The sequence below is a fragment of the Rana temporaria genome, chromosome 1, assembly GCF_905171775.1.
Source record: "Rana temporaria chromosome 1, aRanTem1.1, whole genome shotgun sequence".
NCBI lineage: Eukaryota > Metazoa > Chordata > Amphibia > Anura > Ranidae > Rana > Rana temporaria.
In genome coordinates this window covers 267,284,043-267,299,927 of record NC_053489.1, presented here as the reverse complement: position 1 = coordinate 267,299,927, position 15,885 = coordinate 267,284,043, and the positions used below count along the sequence as shown (strand labels likewise).

Genomic DNA, 15,885 nt, shown 5'->3' with positions numbered 1-15,885 from the left:
CTGGACAATGATGGCAGTATGTTCTTGAAGGTCTTTCAAAATACAAATTGCATTTTGTGTAAAAATTAAACCTAAGTTGTCACAAGATTAAAAGGGAACAACAGTATATTATAATAATATGGTTCTTCAGCACTCTGTAATGTGCTTGGAGCTTACATATTTACAGTAATTGTGATGTGTTATTGTTTTCCAGAGCCTATCGAATCGGACAATGCAGGGATGTAAAAGTATTTAGGCTAATATCCCTGGGCACTGTGGAAGAAATGATCTATTTAAGGCAGGTTTACAAACAGGTAAGACTCCTTCCTGCATTAACTAACTCGAGTCTGAACACTTTCACCCCTTTCCAGTCCAGTCTAATTTTCAATTGTCAACACAGTCACACTTTGAATGACAGTGGGGCATGCAACCCTGTAACCAAATACAATTTATGTTGAGATAGAACTTTCTTTTGGTGGGGAAAAACTACAAAGATCCTGTGCTTATGCTACTACTGTGATGTTCCTGCTCCTTGGAGGCTGCTAGCACTGTGAACCATATAACCCCCTATCTAAGTGCATAAAAGTTATTTTGTGATAAATACAATAAAGTGCTGCACTTAAATACATAAACATTGTGCTCTTGCAATCAAAGTAAAAAAATGTGATACATAACCAACTCATTTACCATGATAAGTATCCAGTGAAAAAACATAAAGTGAATTCAAAGTCCATCCAGAGTGTCCTTATACTTAAATAAATTACATAATCACAAATAAATAAATGTTTTAACAATTGGCCGAAACATGTTGGGAGGGGGCTATTCATCATAAGATCATTTCCGCCTACATCATTTCTAGTCTTTGGAACACATGTAGAAAACAAACAGGAAGTTGGGTCTACGGGAACCATCTTGGACCATCTTGGAACCATGTGGTATAGTAACCATACTGAATGCTGCCATTTGTATTTTTAATTTGAGTTTGCACTTGGAAGTGTTTTTTTTCTTACTAAAAATTACTGCACTATAGCTTTTGAAATTATTGTATATTAATGATGGCCAAAATGTATTTGGAGGATTAAAAGGTATAAAGGTCAAAAAGCTGAAAGGAGGCAACTTGGAAGGCTGTCTGAAAGAATAGCCTAAATCTAAATAAACAAGGGAAAAATGCCTTTGTGGTAGATCTATGTTCCTCTTGATTAATTAAATTATTTATGTTTAATAATGGGAGCTATTACCAGGTCCAGGGTACAGCGATGGGTACCAACATATACCAATCTCTTTCTTGGTGATGCGAAAGATGCTTGGTTGGGGAGGAGACATTGTTGGTATACCTGTCCGAGATTCTTATGTGGTACAGTTATATCGATGATGTTTTCATCCTCTGGACAGGAGGGCCCGGATTCACAGACACTGGCGCATATTTATCTCCTTCACGCTACGCCGACGCAGCGCAGACAGGCAAGCACTGAATTCACAAAGCCAGTGCTTCCAAATCTGCGCTGGGTTTCCAAGGCATAAGTCGGCGTAAGTGGAAGTGGGCGTGAGCCATGCTAATGAGGCGTGACCCCATGCAAATGATGGGCCGAGCGCCAGACAGATACGTATCGCCAACTGTGCATGCGCCGTCCCGTGGGCGCATCTCAGTGCACATGCTCACAATCACGTTGGAACAACTGCCTAAGATACGTCGGATCACTGCCTACAGCGTGAACGTAACCTACACCTAGTCATATTCACGTCCTACGTAAACGTCGGCTTGTGTTCCCTGGTGCAGCCCTTTGCATGGATGCTGCTGAGTTACACCTTCTTTATGGGGCATAACTTTACGCCAGACGTATGACTTTACGCGCACTGCGTCGGACGGACGGACGTTCGTGAATCGGCGTATCTCCCTCATTTGCATATGTGAATAGAAAATCAATGGGAGCGCCAAATACGTCCAGCGTAAATATGTGCCCACTCTACGCCGGCGTAGGCAAGTTACATCGGTCGGATGAAGCCTATTTTCAGGCGTATCTTAGTTTCTGAGTCTGGCGCATAGATACGACGGCGCATTTTTACACTTACGCGGCATATCTCGAGATACGTCGGCGCAAGTGCTTTGTGAATCCGGGCCGAGGAGTGGAAGAACCAGGTGGGTTTGTTAAGGGGGTTGTAAGCCCAGAGGGGAAAAAAAACACCCGTAAGACAAAGGCATAATAAGCTAGTATGCATTGCATACTAGCTCATTATGAAATACCTTAGAACAAAGCCCTCCAGCGGCACCCACACACCACTGAGACAGCTGTTTCCTCCGGGTTTGTGGGCTCCAGCGCTGTGAGTGGTATGCACTCGGGAGCCACCAACTACAGCACAGGCTCTGAAGATCCGGCTTGGTAAGTCGGACCTTCAGAGAGAATGCGTCGATAACGTCATTGGCTGAGAAAGTGGGTAACCGCTCAAAGAAAACCAGGTGATCTGTTTCCTGTGATCCGAGTCTAGGGTGCAGGCAGTGCAATAAAAATGCAGGTTGGGATGAAAGAAAAGAAGCTGGGATAGCCGCACTCCAAAAAAACTCCTCCTTTAATTAAAAAATCACAAAACGCATGCCACAGCAAAAAACAGCACAACAAAAGAAAAGCTGACGTTTCGCACTATGCCTTAGTGCTTATTCATAGTGCGAAACGTCGGCTTTTCTTTTGTTGTGCTGTTTTTTGCTGTGGCATGCGTTTTGTGATTTTTTAATTAAAGGAGGAGTTTTTTTGGAGTGCGGCTATCCCAGCTTCTTTTCTTTCATCCCAACCAACGTCATTGGCTCCATGCACTCTAAATATGTCCTAAACTGTGCAAGTTTAGTAGATATTCACAGTACCTACAGTGTTAGGATCCTTATTTAATTTTAGGACCTTATTATTAGGAATGATGGAGGGGTGATGAGTGTAAAATTATTTAGGAAGTGCACTTCATCTAACAAGTTACTAAATTTAGCTAATTTTTATCCAGTATCATTGATACAAGGTATACCAGAAGGGCAATATCTGGGGGCTTGCATAATTTGTACTGTGGACCACTTGTGGAGAGCTTCAGAAAGACCTGGAATTAGCAGGTACAATTGTTTCAAAGAAAACAATAAGTAATGCACTCAACCGCCATGGCCTGTATGTACGCACACCACGCAAGACTCCATTACTGAAGAAAAAGCATGTTGATGCTCGTTTAAAGTTTGCTGTACAACATTTACACAAGCCTGTAAAATACTTGGAGAATATAGTCTGGTCAGATGAGACAAAAATTCAACTCTTTGGATGCCATACTGCACACCATGTTTGGAGGTCAAATGGCACTGCAGATCACCCCAAAAACACCATATCAACAGTAAAATTTTTAAAATGTTACAGTGCAGTGCTCGAAAATTCTATATACATATAAATGAAATGCTGGAATTCATAGTCCTCAAATTAAACCAAAACACGTAATCTAAATAAGAAATACATGTAATGAGGTGTAATCGCCACTAGGTGGCAACCATCCTTAAAAAGTTCTGCATATACAGTGAGGAAAATAAGTATTTGAACACCCTGCTATTTTGCAAGTTCTCCCACTTGGAAATCATGGAGGGGTCTGAAATTGTTATCGTAGGTGCATGTCCACTGTGAGAGACATAATCAAAAAAAAAAAATCCAGAAATCACAATGTATGATTTTTTTAACTATTTATTTGTATGATACAGCTGCAAATAAGTATTTGAACACCTGAGAAAATCAATGTTAATATTTGGTACAGTAGCCTTTGTTTGCAATTACAGAGGTCAAACGTTTCTTGTAGTTTTTCACCAGGTTTGCACACACTGGAGGAGGGATTTTGGCCCACTCCTCCACACAGATCTTCTCTAGATCAGTCAGGTTTCTGGGCTGTCGCTGAGAAACATGGAGTTTGAGCTCCCTCCAAAGATTCTCTATTGGGTTTAGGTCTGGAGACTGGCTAGGCCACGCCAGAACCTTGATATGCTTCTTACAGAGCCACTCCTTGGTTATCCTGGCTGTGTGCTTCGGGTCATTGTCATGTTGGAAGACCCAGCCTCGACCCATCTTCAAAGCTCTAACTGAGGGAAGGAGGTTGTTGCCCAAAATCTTGCAATACATGGCCCCGGTCATCCTCTCCTTAATACAGTGCAGTCACCCTGTCCCATGTGCAGAAAAACACCCCCAAAGCATGATGCTACCACCCCCATGCTTCACAGTAGGGATGGTGTTCTTGGGATGGTACTCATCATTCTTCTTCCTCCAAACACGGTTAGTGGAATTATGACCGAAAAGTTCTATTTTGGTCTCATCTGACCACATGACTTTCTCCCATGACTCCTCTGGATCATCCAAATGGTCATTGGCAAACTTAAGACGGGCCTTGACATGTGCTGGTTTAAGCAGGGGAACCTTCCGTGCCATGCATGATTTCAAACCATGACGTCTTAGTGTATTACCAACAGTAACCTTGGAAACGGTGGTCCCAGCTCTTTTCAGGTCATTGACCAGCTCCTCCCGTGTAGTCCTGGGCTGATTTCTCACCTTTCTTAGGATCATTGAGACCCCACGAGGTGAGATTTTGCATGGAGCCCCAGTCCGAGGGAGATTGACAGTCATGTTTAGCTTCTTCCATTTTCTAATGATTGCTCCAACAGTGGACCTTTTTTCACCAAGCTGCTTGGCAATTTCCCCGTAGCCCTTTCCAGCCTTGTGGAGGTGTACAATTGTGTCTCTAGTGTCTTTGGACAGCTCTTTGGTCTTGGCCATGTTAGTAGTTGGATTCTTACTGATTGTATGGGGTGGACAGGTGTCTTTATGCAGCTAATGACCTCAAACAGGTGCATCTAATTTAGGATAATAAATGGAGTGGAGGTGGACATTTTAAAGGCAGACTAACAGGTCTTTGAGGGTCAGAATTCTAGCTGATAGACAGGTGTTCAAATACTTATTTGCAGCTGTATCATACAAATAAATAGTTAAAAAATCATAAATTGTGATTTCTGCTATTTTTTTTTTGGATTATGTCTCTCACAGTGGACATGCACCTACGACGACAATTTCAGACCCCTCCATGATTTCCAAGTGGGAGAACTTGCAAAATAGCAGGGTGTTCAAATACTTATTTTCCTCACTGTATATGAAGACTCTTAAAATACCTCTCCTATAGCTTTGGATATGATGTGAAGGATATTCTTACCCCAGTGCTTAGGGAGAGCTTTCCTCATCCGATTGAAGGTCATACTTTATGGAGGTGCATATTCTATGTTATTCTTCTAATGGGTGGATACAAGTGCACCTGGATGAACAATTTCTACAGTGGGGAAGAGATATATAGTAAGAGTTGACATCTCTTGAGACTTTGTGGTACAGTGTTATTTGTTTGTTAGTACTCTTATTAAAAATATTTATTTAGATAACATACAGTTGATGTCTGTGAATCTGCCTCCGAAGTCTCTTTGGTTTTCTAAAAGCAATGAATTTAGGGACATGGAGGAGCTCACGACTATCCTTCATAACAGGGAGATGATTTTTCATGACACATGGTAACTGTGGCAATATTTTGCCCGGCCGAGCCTCTGGGTTCTGTGGTCATTTTTTGGCCCCAGGCGAGAGAGTTTGCTTTTCCTGATTTCTTCTTTCTTCTTTTGCGTTCTTTCTTCTTCACCTCTTTTTCCCTCCTCCAGGCAGAAAAAGTGAGAGCTCAAAAAAGCTCTAAAGCCAGTAGGAGCTGCTTCTTTGAGATGCAATGTGCATGAGCCCTTAAAGCGGTAGTAAAGCCGCTGACTTTTTTTTTTACACCTGTAATGGAAAAGGCATAATGAGCTAGTTTGCACCGCATACTAGCTCATTATGAAATGTTTACCTTAGAACGAGGTGTCTGTGTCCCTCCCGGTCCACGCCGAGGCAGCTGACATTTTGCCTCGGCGTATCTTCCGTGTATGCCGTGATGTCGTCACTACCGCAAAGACTTCTTTCCGGCATGCGCCGCTGCATTCAGCGACTCATTGCGAGGGGAATATCCCATAAACCGTAAAGGTTTGGGAGATTTTTTTTACCTACAGGTAAGCCTTATTATAGGCTTACCTGTAGGTAAAAGTTAAAAAAATAACTTTACAACCACTTTAAATTCAAATGAAAGGCAAAACAGATGTGTATAGATTTAAAAATATAACCTAATACCTTTTTTCCCCTTTTTTTTTATTTTATTTTTTTAAGTGGGCATATGCCTTCTGTTCTCTCTGTTCTCAATTGCATAATAGCTAAGGAGAGGAGGAGAAGCAGCAGCACACTGAGCTTCCCAGTGAAAGGCTGTGCAGTGGGGCTGTGTCAGGACAAGTCTGATCATTACAGGAGAGCAGGCTGTGTTCCCAGCATAGCTAGGGAACTGACCATGGTGTGTTCTGCTTAGTGTGGTCAGTTTTAGTAGGAATGCAGAGGGACTGGCAGGAGCACCAGGGATTTTACACAAAGGAAGCAATACAAAGAGAACAGGACACTTTTTTTTTTTATACAACTGCATGGTACATTAGTCAAATATTGGGAATATGAAAATCTAGGGTAACAAATTTCAAATTACAGTACTAGATACAGTAAAAATAAATCATGTTTTGAGCTTTTCACTCCCCTTATTAAACAACTGACAGATGCACATTACCAACGTTAACACCTTTGGGAACGCTGAATCACAGATGTTTATGGCTTTTATTGTGACTTCCTGTGATCTGCAGATGTGTGCCCACAGCCTCTGATGTTTTCATTTGTCTTTTTTAATAGCAACTTCACTGTGCGGCAGTTGGAAGTGAAAATGCCAAACGCTACTTTAAAGCTGTCCAAGGATCCAGAGAACATAAGGGCGAATTATTTGGTGTCCACAACCTATTCAAACTGAGAACTCAGGGGACGTGTCTGACAAAGGATATTTTAGAGGTCTGTGGTTGTTGAAGTGAATATAATTTCTTTATGTTGTTCTAAGGTTATGTATTACGCAACTTTCATTTATTAGTATATTTGCATCTACAGTATAACTATATAATAATATGACATTTAGAAAAGATTCAATAAACAGTAGAGGCTATTTTTATAGCTTTTTTTTTTTTTTTTTGTATACAGGATGGAGTTCAGTAATAGTTGTTTTACTGTCTGTGTATTTATTTAATGTTGTATTGTTGCATCTCATTTTCTGTATTTTTTTTAATAGTCTTTTGAAGAGAACTGATAAAATGTGCAAACATGAGAGGCATAGGCCCCTTTCACATGGGTGATCCAATCAGGTCCACCTGCCAGTTTTTCAGGCGTACTTGATCAAAAGGTCCATGCATTCCTATGGACAGGTGGGTCCGATCTGGTCTGCTATAAAAAAAAAAAGAATGGCATTCATCCTCTCCCATTTAGGTGGATCGGTGTAGAGGGTAGTCAGGTATAAACGGACAGCAGAGTCTATTTACTCTGGCCGATCTGTCTGTGTGCTCTGCTTCGATCAGCAGAGGACCTGTGAGTTGATCCTCTGATGATCGGAAGGGAATCCACCATGTGAAAAGGTGCCTTATAGTGTACCTTGACCCAAAAAAATAATTTTAATACATTGCAACTTACCAGTACTTGGTGCCTTCATTCGTTTTTTTCCCTTTACTTTCACCTGGCAATCCTGTGAATAGTACACTTTTGTCCTGGCTGCCTACACTCACCCACTCCACTGTTTGTATGGAGAGTGGCATGGATGTCACCCAGGCTGGACAACAAACATGTTTACCCGTGTTCATCTCCATTAAATAGTGATGGGAGATTAGTAGCTTACAGACATTCAAATCAGATACTGTTTGCCTTATAATTATGTTATAAAGAATACCTTTTCCTTACTTAGACCTTGCAACCTATATAAAAATGGCAAACCCTCATTTGCACATAGAGGTCTTATTGTTGTTCTTTTCAAAAACAACAGACTTCCTGGCAGGATCACAAGGTGAAAATAATAAAAAAAAAACATAAACAAGAAAACGAATGCAGCCATCACATTTAGGAATCGGTAAGCTGCAATTTAAAGAGGGAGTTCACCCTAAAAACACATTTCTAACACTAGAGCCAGCATGCTAAGGACATTTACTGTATGCAGGTCTTTTTCTTTTTTTTTCTCCTTACATACCGTTATATTCTGATTTTGTCCAGGGCTTCCGGGTTCTGATGACTGCGGGACTGGGCGTTCCTATCCCTGCCTCAGGGTTCTGATGACTGCAGGACTGGGCGTTCCTATCCTTGGATTACATGATTGACGGCTTGTGAAACCGTTCCCCTGTCGCACAACGCGCGTCACCAGATTTCCGGAAATAGCCGAGCTGCGAGTCGGCACTATACGGCACCTGCGCAGTCAGCTCTACATGGTGACAATTAATGGGCACAGTGGCAACAATTGATGGCACAGTGGCTGCGTTAGATGGCATGGCACAGTGGTGACAATTGATGGGCACAATGGTGATAAATGATGGCACAGTGGCTGCGTTTGATGGCATGGAACAGTGGCGACAATTGATGGCACAGTGTGTGTGTTTGGCATGGCACAGTGGTGACAATTGATGGGCACAGTGGCTACAATTGATTGCACAGTGGCGACAATTGATGGCACAGTGGCTGCGTTTGGCATGGCACAGTGGGAGCAGGCGCCGTATAGTGCAGAGTCGCAGCTCGGCTATTTCCGGAAATCTGGTGACGCGCGTTGTGCGACAGGGGAACTGTTTCACAAGCCGTCAATCATCTAACCGAAGGATAGGAACGCCCAGTCCCGCAGTCATCAGAACTCGGAAGCCCTGGACAAAATGACAATATAACGGTATGTACGGAGAAAAAAAAAATTACCTGCATACAGTAAATGTCCTTAGTATGCTGGATGTAATGTTAAAACATTTTTTTTGGGTGAACCCCCGCTTTAACAAATGCTTGCTTTTAGGTTTAATGGCAAAAACAATGGAAAAATAAAACAAATGCAACCATCACATGTAACAATTGGTAAGCTGCAATATATAACATTTTTGATTTTGGGTTTATTACTGCTTTAGGCTCGGTTCACATATATGCGAGTTGGATGCATTTTTAACCGCATCCAGTTCACACAAGTGAATGTAAAAAAGGGCCCTGTGTTTTTTGGGTTCGGGTTAAGGTGTGAATTCGGGTACAAATTTGCATCTGAATCTGTGAACAGAAACGCACCTGACTCCAGACTGCAAACCACAGCCGGACATGTGTGAACCTATTTTTAAAGGGGTTGTAAAGGTTCATTTTTTTTTTTTCTAAATAAGATCCTTTAAGCTAGTGCGTTGTTGGTTCACTTACATTTTCCTTCGATTTTCCTTCGATTTCCCTTCTAAATGTTTTTTTCTTTGTTTGAATTTCTCACTTGTTGTTTCTCAGTAAGCTTGCCCCCCATCATCCAAGCCCTTCTGTCTGGGGGTTAGTCAGGCGGAACAGCTTACTGAGGAGGAACAGGATGTGAGAAATTAAGACAAAGAAAAAAAACATTTAGAAGGGAAATCGAAGAAAAAGGTAAGTGAACCAACAATGCACTAGCTTAAAGGAACCTATTTAGAAAAACCTTTAAATGTTGTTACTGATAAAGTGATGTCATGTCTAAAGATCTTAATAAGCAAAAAAAGATATAAACCCAGATTGTGTACTACATATTGATGGGAATAACTTAAAGCGGTAGTAAACCCTCTGGTACTATCCAAACTATTTACATATTCTTAAAGATTTTCTATTTCAACATCGATTGATCCCTATATAAAAAATCTCATTACTAGTCTTACTGTATCAATCGTTGATTTTGTGAGGTGTAATTTCTGTAGTAAGCCCGCGCCATCTCTGTTGTGGTCTTACACGGTGAGAATTTCCACCCACAGTTCCTTTCTGTTTTCCGAAATCCCGCGCGTGTGCACTGCGGTCATAATATTCAAGTCTAGGTGACGTGATGACCATCATGCTCTAGGTGAGCATTGCGGGATGTCGGGGCTGATGTCTGCATGAGGAAATTACGCAGCCCCGACATAAACAAAGAATTTTTCCGGCCGAGGCTCAGCTTGCCGGATTGAATGGGAATCCGGCGTATGCGCGGTACACGTCCTCACTCGAGAATGCAGCGATAACTAAAGATGAATACAGGTAAAAAAAAAAGGCTACTTGCAAACTATTTAAAATAATGACATGGACTAATAAATATAAAGTGACATTTTTGACTATACAACTGCTTTAATTGGGTTGAAAGGTGTCCATACCAGAAGTGCCCTGGTCTGCAGAATGCTTTTACACATTTGGTATGTTCATGGATTTCTGTACTAGAGGTGCTGGTGTGTTTATTTACCCTGTAGTAAATTATTTTATAACGCCATTCTTTTTTAGATCCCTTCACAGAACAGCAGGTGACAACTGGTGTTCTGTTATAGGCTTCTACTTGACAGCAAGAAATGAACATGTCAATTCTAAATGACTTAAAGAATCGCATCAGAACTTTGTCTCTGGGCATAGAAAAATATTTTGTCTCTGGGACATTTAGTACTGTTCTTTTTCTGTATACAGTGGTCAAAATTATGGCAATGCATGTTCTATCTTTATGGAAAGAGCTGACAGTTATAGTGGTGGTAGCCATGGTAGGATCGAGTTCAGAACTATGTATATATAATATAGAGATATATATTTCAAGTGTTGTTGCAAAGAGTCTGAATACTTAGACCCCTTTCATACTGGGTTGCTTTGCAGGCGCTATAACGCTAAAAATAGCGCCTGCAAACCGACCTGAAACAGCCCCTGCTGTCTCTCCCTGAGGGCTTTCACACTGAAGCTGTGCACTGGCAGGACGGTAAAAAATCTTTAGAGCGGTGAAGGATCGGTGTGTATACTGCTCCTCCACCGCTCCTGCCCATTGAAATCAATGGGGCACCGGGGCTATACTGCCATCAAAGCGCCTCTGCAGGAGCTGCGGTGGCTCAACGCGATTGGCACTGTGCTGACAAGCCATTCACCTCTGCAGCTAGAGGTTCGGATCCCGGTCTCGGCTTCATGTGAATTGAGTTTGGTGGTCTCAGCCCGGCTCCCGGTGGGTGTGCTATGCAAGGGAAGCCTGTGCTTAGTACGCCCACCCCCCTCCCACAAAAACCACCACACCTACACACGCACTCTAAATTGGGTTAACACACACACTTTGACCACACGGTCTCTAAAAGAGAGGCGAAGGACTAATGGGGCTGGTTGAGCGGGCTAATCCTCTCACTCCCTTATAGGGAGTCCCTCTGCCCCGTTGGGCTTCAAAGCGGAGCAGGTAGGACCCCCTCACACACCCGCCACTGCCACCCGGGGCATGGAGAAAGATGGCAGATTGCCTCTGGGGGAGGCCTGCCTACTCCCAACTCCTGCAGTCTGGCTCCTCTCTCGAGTACACGCACAAAATACACTTTAAAAAAAAAAAAATAAATAAAAAAAAAAGCGCCTCTGCAGGGGCACTTTGGTGGTTTTTAACCCCTTCTCGGCCGCTAACGGGTGGTAAGATGGCCCCCGCTAGCGGCCGAATAGCGACACAAAATTTGACGGTAAAGAGCCGCTAAAAATAGCAACGCCACCCCCGCCCCAGTGTGAAAGGGGCCTTGTGCCAATGTGGTATTTCATTTTTTACTTTTTCATACATTTGCAAGCATTTTACAAAAAAAAAATGCACTTTTTTTCATTTTGGGGTACTGGGTGTAGATTAATGAGAAAATTCATTTAAACCGCTGTAGTATCAGGCTGCAATATACTGTAACAATATTGAAAAAAGTGAAGATAGTCTGAATACTTTAGGAATGCTCTGTAACTAGAAAGTAGTTTTTCTTTTTTTAAATACTTTTGTTATGACATATGCATCTAATTGTAATGACAATTAATGGAATTGTGCAAGTGCTTTGGTGAAACAGCAATACTTGCAACATAACTATTTAAACTATTATAATATGCTGTTGTCCTTGTCTATTTTTGCAGTTCATGATGACTCAAAAGTAATTCCACAAGGAATTCTTGGATGCCATAAGTGATTAGACATGAAGCAGCTCTAATATATGCTGATAAAACGTGTTTCTCTTATCGTCCATGGACAGACACAGTGCCTTAAATCCTTAAATCTTGACAAGTGGGTTATGTTCCCTGTTTACAGGAGAGGACTAGGCAGAAACATGTAAATAGTTAAATACATGTTACATTAACGGAGTTGAACAGCCCCGCCCAGGGGGCGGTCCCTCCAGACATAACCCTCCTCACTGCAGCATGTAGCCTCAGTTTCGTTCTGCCTAGCAAAGGAGAAGGACGTATGGCTCCCTTTGGGCCCAGCGCCCTAAGGAAAAGTTTTTATTTTATTTTATTTTTGACTTCTGTCAACTGTCGGCTGAGAGACAGGCTGGATATTATAGATCCTTGTAGTCTTCTCAGTCCGGCCAGCGAGCGTGAGCACACCTTTGCAAAGAGGCTGGGTCTGCCACATCATGCCCCATGACTCCTGGGGTGGCCAGTGAGCTTTGCTCCGAGGTCCACACATGACTGGGCTGTGGTGTTGCCTCACTCACAGTGGACCGGGCCGACAGCTACCTCCATTGTGGTTGTACGCCTGTCTTGAATGCGTCAGCGAAGTCGTCGCATGGACGGGTAAGTACAGTCCCTCCCTCTTAGGTGGGGTTGTATGGCTGAGCATTCCTGGGGTTTGGATATCCTTCCTTCCCTGCTCCCTTTTTTCTCTCTGCTGTTTCATTGCTGTCGGGGTACCTTGGTGAGGGACTGTGCGCTGGCCTATGTGTTTTTTTTTTAATGCTGGGGGTCCTTTTTTCTGGAGGTTTTGTGGCGCTGTGCAGCCTTTTTAGGCTTTCACCGTTTAAATTGCGGCGTTTTGCCGCCATTCGGGCGGCTCTGGCGCCATTTTTTGGGTGATTTTCAATTCCTATTGAAAACCCCATTGGCGGCCGTTTTGTTGTAGCCTCACTGTGAGGCTCCATATGCTGCGCTCGGCTGCCATCTTGCCTGAGTCCTCGGCCTCTAGTGCTGGTTCCTACAGCGCACGGCGCCGTTTGTCTCACACAGCACCACCGGATACCTCACAGCTACCTCATGGCTTTTCTCCTCACACACAGCGATGTGCTGGAAACGGGCAGCGGCACTGAGCAGGCTCCTCAGGTGTGGTGAGTCCCCTGGGTTACCCCCCCCCCCAGTCAGCGCAGCACTAGTGGTGGGTTTTTTGTTCATATCTGAACTGGGCCCTGGGAGTTTTTTCCTCATAATGGTGGTCAGTATCTGGCTATGGAGTCAGTATCTGGATCCTTCCCCAACATGCTGGTAATGGCAGCAGGTGTTAGCACCTGGGACTCCCACAAAGGCTTTATTGCTGGTCCTGGACACTTTTGTGCCAGGGTGGGCGAACTGCGGACGGGCGGTAAAAGAGTGCCCCCTTCCCTTGTTATCCCCTGGGGAATGCTCTGTTATGGAGCCATGGACCAGTTACCTGGGTAGTAAAAAAAAAAAAAGCAGGATAAGGCATTTATGGGTGCGCTTCTCACTGCTGCAAGGGACTCTCTTAAGCTGGATAGTGCAGCTGGGTTTCGCCGAGGGCTCGGTCTTTTTTGGATCACACAAATCAGGCCGCGCTGTAGGTTTTTTCCTTCTGTGCCCTTCTTTGATAATTTCTAAGAGGCGGAATGAGAACAGCCGCTGAGGGCTTTTGTAGTCCCTCACTGCCAGGCGGTTCAGTGCCCCTTTGAGGAGATCCTTTTCAAAAGGTGGGCTTCTTCTCAGGTGGTGGACCCTCCGGGTGTCACGTATAGGTGACCTCTCTCCCTATTGTGGGAACCGTATGGATCTGACTGATAGAAGATCCAAAGTACTGACCCGTTCCATGTTTACCATGCTGGGGTCTGACTTGCGGCCTTTGTGGCCACTACTCTGGGGTCTCAGTCACTCACGGAGTGAGCATTTTGCACCAGACAGTGGAGGAGCACCGACTCTCTCCCAAAGTTATTAGGCTAGCGGACCAGCTGGTCCAGGGCCTCATATAGGTCTGTGATGCTTCATTGAATGCTGTGCCCTTGTTATCCAGGGCTTCTGTTTCAGAATGGTTTTATGCACACGGTGGTGTAGTGGTTAACTCTATTACTTGGCAGCAAGAGAGTCATTGGTTCGAATCCGGACACTGACGCCAATTCTGCCTGGAGCTTGCATTGTCGCTCCGTGTGTCTGCGTGGTTTCCTCCGGGTAGTTCGGTTTCCTCCAAGGCATGTGTGCATACACCTACATAATATACATACACACTATGTGTGTGTATTATTTAAGGGGCAACCCTCCCAGGCCGTCAAAGGCCCAGCTGGGGGACTAATCCATCCCTGGGTGCGTAAGCCGATCACGCCGGCACCCAAATCCTGCCAATGTATGTAGCCTTCCCTCCCTGTCTCTAGGTGGGAGGGGCGGCTTGCAGGTTCACAATTCAGTGAAACCTCCCTGCTCTCCGACCAGTGGGTCTGCGAGGTGGTCTCTTCGGATTACTAGATAGGGTTTCCTCCTATCCACAGAACAAAGTTCTTTCCTCGTGTATTCCTCTCCTGGCCCGTCGGTCTGCCTTGGGCAGTGTGGGACTTGCTAAGCTGCGGGGTAAATATTTCCTGCAGGACGAGAGGGTTGGGGTTTTCTATGGGCCTCAGGCCATGAATACCTTTGTGAACGTCGGTGAGTTCCGCATGAAATCCATTCGTTCGGTGGTAGCTGCGCTCCATCCGGAGGGCGTCCTCGGACATCAGGGACGCATACATGCATGTCCCGTTTTGCTCATGTCAGTGTTTTTTTTTCTGTGCTTCGTGATGAGAGAGGGTCTCTGTCAGCCTGTGGCCCTCCCTTTTGATCTGGCGTCAGCACCATGGGTTTTCAGCTAGGAGCTCGCACTTATCCTAACTTTGTTAGGACAGCGAGGCTTTGCCTCATTGGCTACTTGGACGACTTTCTTCTGAGAGCAGCTTCTGTCTCAGGCCTAGTGGATGTGTTATTCCCATTCAGACCCTCCGAAGATTCGGGTGGGTGTTAAACATTTAGGCCAGCAGGTGTAGCTCAGTGGCAGCAAGCCTGTCTTCCATGTGTGCGACCCAGGGTTCAAATACTGGGCATGCTAGGTTCCGACTCAGCGTTGGAGTATCTAGGGTTGATCCGGACTCCTCAGTGGCGAAGGTCCTTCTTCCCCTGGAGAAATTGTGGACTCTTCCGTCTGCGGTGAAGGTATTGGCATCACGCAATCGGTCTTCTCTCCGGGCACCTGCTGGTCCGGGGCCTGTGGGTAGCCTCCTTCGAGGCGGTACTGTATGCCCAGTTCCACACTTGGGTTTTCCGGGGAAAATACTGTCCAGGTGTTAAAAATCGCTTGTCTCTGAAATCATCAGATTCCAGGGCGCCACCTAGTCAAAGTCTTTCTGAGTTGGTGACAGAGATCCCCGACTCTTCGTTCCAGGAAGTTGTTTCTTCCCTCCAGTGGTCGGTATTTACGACGGATGCTAGCCTCAAGGGTTGTGGGCCTGGGGGGTCCCGTAGGCTCTGAGTAGCTCGACTTGCGTGGATCTGCGGCCACAACTCCCTGTATGTATGCGCTCTCGTCTGGTCTCGGTAGTTACCCAGGGTCGGGCCTGGCTGGTGCCTGGGTGGGTGACCGCCTGGGACCACCGGGTGCTTGTTCTATTTTAGGCGTTCAGGCTATGTTTCTCCTCGTGGTCGAGGAGGTTGCAAGGTCGTCCGATCTGGTTTCAGCCAGACAACGCCACGGCAGTGACTTCGGTCTACCTTCAGGTAAACCAGCAGGCAGGCTACTGGAGTCGCCAGATGCTGGACCATGGTGTCTGGTCTTTGTGCTGGGCTCCCTTGCAGGTGAGCCTCACAG

The 15,885-nt window shown here is 44.7% G+C and overlaps 1 protein-coding gene across 2 annotated transcripts in view; it reads left to right on the top strand.

Moving 5' to 3' along the window:
* The window catches only part of ERCC6L2 (ERCC excision repair 6 like 2), a 167,358-nt gene that overhangs the window by 75,449 nt on the left and 76,024 nt on the right, over positions 1–15,885 (top strand). For both annotated transcript variants that reach the window (XM_040355475.1, XM_040355476.1), the window contains exons 13-14: positions 194–293; positions 6,759–6,911. In XM_040355475.1, the coding sequence (XP_040211409.1) occupies positions 194–293; positions 6,759–6,911 (253 nt within the window). The remainder of the gene's footprint in view (positions 1–193; positions 294–6,758; positions 6,912–15,885) is intronic.